Source organism: Apiospora phragmitis, assembly GCF_038363925.1.
Source record: "Apiospora phragmitis strain CBS 135458 chromosome Unknown utg000001l:1.0-2902119.0:1.0-2906034.0, whole genome shotgun sequence".
In the NCBI taxonomy this organism is placed as follows: Eukaryota; Fungi; Ascomycota; class Sordariomycetes; order Amphisphaeriales; family Apiosporaceae; genus Apiospora; species Apiospora phragmitis.
In genome coordinates this window covers 1440424-1448816 of record NW_027117399.1, presented here as the reverse complement: position 1 = coordinate 1448816, position 8393 = coordinate 1440424, and the positions used below count along the sequence as shown (strand labels likewise).

The 8393-nt window shown below is 50.9% G+C and overlaps 1 protein-coding gene across 1 annotated transcript; it reads right to left on the bottom strand.

The window, feature by feature from the left end:
- Positions 1–4535: 4535 nt before the first annotated feature.
- Positions 4536–7553, bottom strand: PG994_000445 (lon protease 2; the record flags this gene model as incomplete). The annotated part of the gene is made up of 3 exons (XM_066851854.1): positions 4536–4793; positions 4846–6984; positions 7152–7553. The coding sequence occupies 3 exons, from the start codon at positions 7551–7553 to the stop codon at positions 4536–4538; spliced, it is 2799 nt and encodes a 932-aa protein (XP_066722486.1).
- Positions 7554–8393: the final 840 nt, after the last annotated feature.

Here is an 8393-nt window from a genome sequence, read left to right as displayed (position 1 = left end):
CGTCATCTCAGCATGGAACTATTGTCCGGCCTGCATGAGAGCATTTGCTAGGACAGGGTCCTCCTACATAGGGTAGGCACGTGTGTACATTGAAGAATCTGATGGAGTAGTCATGTCTAGTTCGGGTTATTATTGCGTCCTAGGGTCTAGAGGGTACCATCCGGTGCTTTTGATGACTCGTGCCTTGTGCAAATGCCGAGTTGCCGTTGGTTTGTGGAGGTCGCAGATCATGACTTGCTGGCTGAGATATGGGACTCGGGGCGGTTGAGGCGCTTATGAATTTTCAATATCTCCGAGGGCCTGAGGAATACCGACTGCATCTGCAGTCCAAGAGTTCATTGTGCAGGCTGCGGAAGATATGCCGAAGGAAGAGCAGCAGCGTGTATCTGATGTAGTGATCATGTACCGAAGAAAAGAGTATGTGCTCCTTTTTGTGTACAGTGTCAAGTTCATAGCATATCATGACCGGCATGGCAATCTTGCCGAAAACCTGTGAGTACTGGTACATACATACTCTCCGTTCTGCTTGGTTGCCCATGCTCGTAGATCCCTTCGGCACATTGATGCTGTACCATACAGCAACCGGGCCCAGACTCTGGTGAACCTACATAGGAGACTATTTGCTACGGGTGCTTAATTCCTCTCGGCGAAGTGACAAAGTATCTGTTCCTGCCGGCCTTACGCAGATCTTCGAACTTTAATATTCTCCTGGGCGTTTCGGGAAAGCCCTATACCATGTTCGGTTCCACGGAGCAGCGACAGCGGGCATGCCTATCGTTATGGAGAGAGAGAGATCTCACGGCGAACCATAGGTTGGCAGCGATTATGTTAATTCAACGGGACTGCAGTACCATTACGAGGCCCTTCTTGGGAAAAGAAACTCGTCCCCAATCCTACCCAGCCTTGCTGTGATGTGTGTTCACCCCCTTCTATGTTATCATTGGGCCAGCCGGGCCTGGCGAATCAACGCAAGGGTCAGATATAATTTCCGAAGGCTGAGTCCCCAAGGTTTGTTGCTTTCTGGTTACTGCCCTGCATTCCGATTTGTAACGCGCGAATAAGCACTCCAAGCCCAACTTGACACACTCATCCCTCTGCGTTTCCGAGGAGGGCTTTGCCCGGAGTCTGACTCGGTCAGATTCACACGTCACTAAGAGGCTGGACGTCGAGGCAACACAAGACATCGTCGACATTGAAAAACGTAATACAGCCGCAGAATCGGCCATTTGAACGAGAACATTTGATGTCAGTCAATTTGAAATGGAGACCGTGGAGATATGAACGGTCAGGTATGCTTTCTCCTCGTGTTGGTCTAGAGACTGACTACACACCGAGTCTGGTAACTACGTCGCCGTTTGTATATTGTTTCCTGCATCTGGGTTGACTCATGGCCCATAGCACAGGTCCCGATGTACACAGTTTCCCATGTCGTGTCACGATCGTTCCAGGCAGAAATAACTCCCGTCGGCGGCCGCCCCCCCCTCTCCCTCGTGTCATGCCATCCGTCTGCCGATAACCTAACCCCCAACGGAGGAGGGGCGAGGTCCCTCCTCTCAATGTGCACAGCCTTTTTCTTCTTCTCCAGAAGAAGAACACCAAAAGGAGCAATCTTGTCCCACGGCGACACAGTCTTTACTTACGGCCAATGCGAGGCTAATTCTCCTCTTAGGTTTGGGGTACCTACCCGTCCGTGCCTCCCGTCCGCTTCGCCATGCGACTACGACCGAACACCTCGTCCTCGTCACTTCCTCTGGGAAACATACGCGCGCACTACCTGATTCCCTCTTACCTTCCTTCCCTCCCTCCCTCCCTCCCTCTATCTATCTCTTTATTTCTTCGGATAACGATGAAACCGGGCCAGAGAAACCGGGAGAGCGAATATGTTTTGGGGAGGGGAGATGACACGGATCGTTCACGGGTAAGGCCGTCCTTTACCCTCGCATCCATCCACACACCCATACCCACGCCCCTTTTCGGAGGTTTTGCACACTAATGCAGGCATCTTGGGTTATGATCGCTACTTCCCGCTGCCCCTGGCCCCATGTCTTCGCCCTGCCCTTCTCGGGGGATATATTGAAGGGGGCGAGGCAGGCAACACGCGGGTGCGAGGGAGAACAACAAGGGAAAATAGGCTGGTCGCCAATATAAATGTCTCGGGGGCCGGGTTGTCAGTTGGAACGGGTGACAGTTGTCGAAAGTCGTCCTCATACAGCTTGTGTGTTTACTTTACTGCCGGGGTGTGGCCGTAGTAACGCATCTCGGAACCTGTCTGCCCCATGATTGCATTTGTTATATATGTAAGTTAGTTCTTAGTCTCCTATTGACGACAGACCTGCTTGAACCTGCATGAATTATAGATTAGATCATGTGCATACATGGAGGAGAAACCGGATTGGACCCTGAGTAGGCGTCAAACTCCCAGCCTTCTCATATGTATACGAGGGGGAAACTTCTAAGTATAGCTCAGATATGATGCCCATTATACCCAATATAGGAACCGATAGTAATAGCAGAATCCGACATCTATAACTGACTCAGACCGGCGCAATCTACCGAGATGCAAGCTCGCATCAATCACACCCTGAATCTAGGAAATTGGCCTCCCGCAATCCCGCAATCCCTAACATCCCTTCCTCCCCACCTGCCAACCTGGCCTCTGACGTTACACAGAAACAAGCAGACTGAGCCGGACAATATTCCCTAAACGCCCGCAGCGTGCATGGCCTATGCTGCCTCCCTTCTCCTTCCCTGCCCTTTTTTGGCCCTCCCTTGTCCTTCCGTCCTCCCTCTCCCTGGGGTCTGTCTGTCTCTCTTAAACTTGTACTTTTGGTGTCTCCATGCCACACGACCATCCCTCCCCTGCTCGACTGTCTGTCTCCCCCAGAGACGAAACCGGGCAAGTCTTGCCGAAGCCAGACAGGAAGAAAAAAGAAAAGAAAAGAAAAGAAATAAAACGTCGCGCCCGTCACGCCCGCCCATTATCGTTGATTTTTTCTCTCCGAGACCAAGGTGTGGCGCGCGACACACTTACACAGGCACACGCGCGCGACACATATCTGGTCACTCGCTGAGACATGCATATTTGCAACTAAGGTAAGCAAGCAGACACACATCATACATACCACATACACACGCACATAACAGCCAAGTCGGTAGGTCAGATTGCAACGTGATACGTCTTTCATGTTCGTACACGACCGAGTCTACATACAGACCCCCACGTACCGATGTATGTGTTTTCCCTTGGCGTGCTATATTATATCGATGCGTGCCGTATAGATACATGCCTTTTTCTTTTTTTTTTCTTTTTTTCTTTTCTTTTTTTACACTTTTAGCAACACTATAGTTTACATATTAATAATATGACTGTTGGACGTCCCGTCTCTCCGGGGATCGAACCACGCAGATTGATCAGATGATGATAAGGGCAATGGGGCAGGTCATGTCATTTCAGCAATGAAAACGCAGATATTCTATCTGGCTTGAACTGAAAAGGGCGGTGTTTTCCTCTCACGCCGTTCACTCATGTGCTGCAAATAAACCCCGATGTGTGTTTTTGTTTGCTTGAGCGGTCTGGGCATGGCAAGGTATGGTATGGGTATGAACGGTAAACACACCAACTACGTACTTAGGAAGGGGGAAGCTACAATTTGAACATCATCTTACTTTTACATACCTGTTTGCATTACCTACCTATATTTACTGACTTACACATGGGGAAATCTTGCTCGTACCACCCAAAATCACACCCCCATCGGCATAGCATCGTAGCTGCTGCTGCTGCTGCTGTACACATGCAGAAAAGAAGAGGAATAAATAAAAAAGAGGCTCGCTTCTTCCGTTTCGAGTTGGATCCTCTTGGTTTCCCCTTGTGCAAACGTAATACAAAGATCTTGTGCGCTGGTAACCTATCGAGATGCGGTGGGCAGGGCCATTAAACGCAAAAGGCGCGGGGCCGAGAGCATAGGGGAACACAGGGAGGGAGCTTTCTCACATTACACACAAGGGTTTACCGACAGAGAAGCCGATAATGGCCGCACGCCCAGGGTAAGGAGAAGCTCGTGTTGGGAGAATACGAACCACGATGGGCGGATCACCTGGCCTCGACATGACTGGCCTCTTAGAGAGAGAAAGAGGCTGGTTTGTTTAATACATGTATGTACATACGCTGGATAGACAATCAATAGGCCATCAAATAAAATACATCATCGGCTGTGAAACCGCTGGTCCTGCATCCGAAATCAACACAGCCTACTCCTCGACACTATTGGTATTCGGTGGATCAACGTCCACTTCATGACCCGATAATGTACTGTGATTCCAGGAGAAACAGATCAAAGGCACCCGAATAGTTGGACTAACTGCTGAAACCGCTTTCGTGATTGCATAACCGCTATAACTGAGACGCATAAAAGACGTACACGAGGCCCCTTGTGGACGATCATAAAATAAGTATACAATGAGTTGAGAATTGGACTGCAGATGCTCCATCCCATATGCAACGCCATGCCAATAATCACTGAAAGGGGGCGCCATCACAGCCGTGGCTGGACCCCAGCAAAGGCCGTCTCCGAAGGCCATTGCACATCAGGCCAGATCTGGCGGATCGCATCCCAGATGTGGTTGACGTAGATGATTGTCAGGCCCTCACGGACTTCAGCAGGCACTTCCCGAGCGTCTTTCTCGTTTTGCGCCGGCAACAGGACTGTCTTGACGCCGGCTCGGTATGCCCCAATAAGCTTCTCTTTGATTCCCCCGACGCGCTTGACGTGACCAGACAGCTGGAATTCTCCCTGTACAACAAATCAGTAATAGGATACCTCGAGCAAAGCAAGGGGTACTTACGGTCATGGCCATGGTTGGAGGGACGGCCCTGCCAGACAAAAGGGAGACTAGTGCAATAGCCTGAGCCATGCCACTGGAGGGCCCGTCTTTGGGTATGGCCCCCAACGGACAGTGGACATGAAGACTGCGGTTCTTCATGATATTCTCAGAAGGATCTTGGGTGAGACCGAGTTCGTACGCATGATTTCGGACCCAGCTTCGTGCCACCTTAACACTCTCCATGAGGACTTTGCCGAGGTTGCCGGTCAACTCTACACTGCCATCACCGGGCATATCGAGCACTTCGATGAAGAGAATACCACCGTTGCCACCTGAACTATAAGCGACGAGACCAGTGACTATGCCAGGCTGACTAGTCTTCTCTGCGATTTCGTCTTCAAACTTCTCAATACCAAGGATAGCTTCGACGTCCTCGACCGTCAGTTGAGGCCGGTATGTCTCGGGTTTCCCTTTGTCGTTCGCTTCCACAAACTCAACAGCTTTTGCACGACATACCGAGCCAATCTCACGTTCAAGATTACGCACCCCTGACTCACGGGTGTACGACTCGATAATTTTCGAGACGACTTCATCGTTAAACATCAGCTGATCTTCTGTCAGACCGTTTACACGTATCTGCTTTGGTACAAGGTGTCGCAAGGCAATGTGTCGCTTTTCGAGTGTTGTGTAACCAGAGAACTCCAGGACCTCCATGCGATCCAACAGAGGACCGGGGATGGTGTCGAGGGAGTTGGCAGTGGCAATGAACAAGACTTTGCTCAAATCAATAGGCACGCCGACGTAGTGATCTGTGAATGAATTATTCTGCTCCGGATCGAGTACCTCGAGCATAGCGGCTGAAGGATCACCGTTGTGATTGGCCATGCCTAATTTATCGATTTCGTCCAACAGGAAGACGGGATTTGCCACTCCAACCTTCCTTAGGCCCTGCACGATGACTCCTGGCATCGCGGCGACGTATGTTCTCCGGTGGCCCCGAATTTCTGCTTCATCTCGTACACCCCCAAGCGAGATCCGATGAAACTTGCGTCCCAACGCAGTAGCAATGGACCTGGCTATGCTCGTCTTACCCACGCCCGGAGGGCCTACCAAGACAAGGATGGGTGCCTTCTCCGTCCTCCGCTTGCTTCGTAGCATCTGGACCTTGATACCACTGGCCCGTATCTTCTCTTCCAGCTCCGGGTCAAGCTGGGTCCCCTCTTCCGTTGCTGCCTTCTTACTAGACTCTAGATCCACCGTTTCTTTCTCTGCCTGCTTAATCTGAGTGTCCACCGCCTCATTGGCTGACTGCATTAACCTGACAATCGTTAGGTACGAGAGGAGGCGCTTCTTCACTTTCTCGATGCCGTAGTGATCCTCATCGAGCTGTTTTCTCGCTGCCTCGAGAGTACCAGGGCCGATGGGATCATCAGTAGTGACAGACCAAGGTATCTCGGAAATCGTTTCGAGGTATGTGCGAATTACTTGATACTCCGCCTGTGCAGTATTCATTTGCTTGAGCCGTTTCATTTCGCGCTCAGCAATCTTGGCGGCTTCTGGTGGTAACTTGGCCGCCTCGATCTTCTTATTTAGCTCCTCCAAATCATCCGGTTCGGACTGGTCTCCTTTGCCGCCCATGCCACCCAGCAGATTGTTGAGATTGAGAGCGGAGACTGGACCTTTGCGGGTGCTTCGCTTATTGGCGTTTTTATCCGTGCCGTCTTCACGACTGGTGATGGGTACCGAAGTGCTCGAAATGGCTGTGATCTTAATGTTGCCCTTCATGTCGTTGATTTGGCGCTCGAGTAGTGCTATAACTTTCTGTATGCGGTCCTGGGCATCGATGGCCGCGAGAACTTGAAGTTTGTCTTCATATGAGGCATCCAAGATGTTCATCATGAAATCGGCAAGGGCTCCGCCTTCGGCTGGTGTTTTGTTCGATATGAGCATACCAAGCCGTCTTGACAGCAGAGGGTTCAGCCCCGCAGATGGCGCGGACAGCAAAAAGGCCGAGATTCTGAGGTATGACACAAGCTCTAGAGACAGGTGCTTCAACCTTTCGAATAGATCCTGATACGGAGCGTCTTGGATAGGAATGGCGTCAACTAAAGGCCTGACTTTGGCCGCGAAAAAGGGATCCTCCTGTGTAATCTTCTCGACCTGTTGGCTTGGTGTTAGTATTACTTTGTCAGGAAACAAACTGTATTGTATGCATTAGGAGGGAATGCAGGCTACTCGACAGTAAACCATGTACTCGTCTTCCACACATTGTAATAAGCTGGGACAACCACTGTGATGGACTTGAATGAACCTCGAAAGTCGCTTACCGAAACGCGGCTGATTCCCTGCACCAACAGGCTAAACTCGCCCGAGTTTTGGCCTTGAATACCTGTAATCTTCGCCGTGACGCCATACCCGTATAGCTTCTCCTTCTTAATGCTGGTGGCATCGGCCTCGAGGAGTTCGTTGTATTTGTCGGGATCGTTGGCCAGAAGCAGCTGGCCTCGGCGGCTGAGAAGAGGCGAGGTGATGGGGACGCAGACGACGGGTATCTGGTCGACGCGCACGGAATCTTTTGATGCGCGCGCATAGACGTTGGAAAGCATCGCGGGAATGTCGCCGCGACTGGAGGGCACCGGGATGCGGAGGACAGAGCCGGGGAAGAGGACGCTTCCCTTGGCCAGAGGAATAACCGGCATCATGGTGACGGACGGGGCCAGAGGCGCCATACTGACACGCCTGTGCAATCTGCCTCTATACAGAACTAGAAGATAGATTGGTAGTAAAGACGAATACCTGACCAGAAGCGACGAAAACAGATGTATGTATGGGATGGGGATGGGGTCATAAATCATATGGCGACTACTGTAGCTAATAAGTATGTAGCTGGTGGCTACCGAGGCTCGAAGCTCCTTCCGGACGGTTCCAGCTTCGGTTCCAGTGGATTTGGATTTGCTGATCCCCCAATGCCCAATGGCAATGGGATCTTCTGATTGGCTGGGGTGGGGCCCGAGGACCAACTAAGACCTGGGGAAGGGCCTGGATTGCAGTTGCCGGGACGCCGGACAAGACAAAGCACGAGCACGTACACGCTGCCCGGGTTCGATGACAACCCTCAAGTGATAGAAAACGTCATCTCATAATTGTAAGAATGCCGAATATAAAAGCATAATAGGAATAGAGAATATTTGAGCTTTCGGGCAAAGGAGATGATATTGAAGACGATCGTATACTCTCTGGCATGCAGTCCTATTCCGAGGAGCACGGGCGATCTACTTTGACGTGTATCTCATTCTCCACAGACAACCCCCTCAGCCCAGAAAGGTCCTAAGGAACTTTGCATTGGTGCATTTAGATAGAAAAGAAAGAAGAGGAGTATGCACCCTTGGCAAGTAAGATGTACCTAGTTAGTTCCTGCATAAGGATGATAGGTTTCAGGAGAGTGCGCTAGCAGAGGTTGGCAGGGTCTCGTGAACAAAAGCAACGATTTGACCCTTGGTACGGTACATCGGCACTGATTGTGAGTAAAGGTAGATTGCTTTTGAGTTCAAATTTTCTTCCCGCCCGAT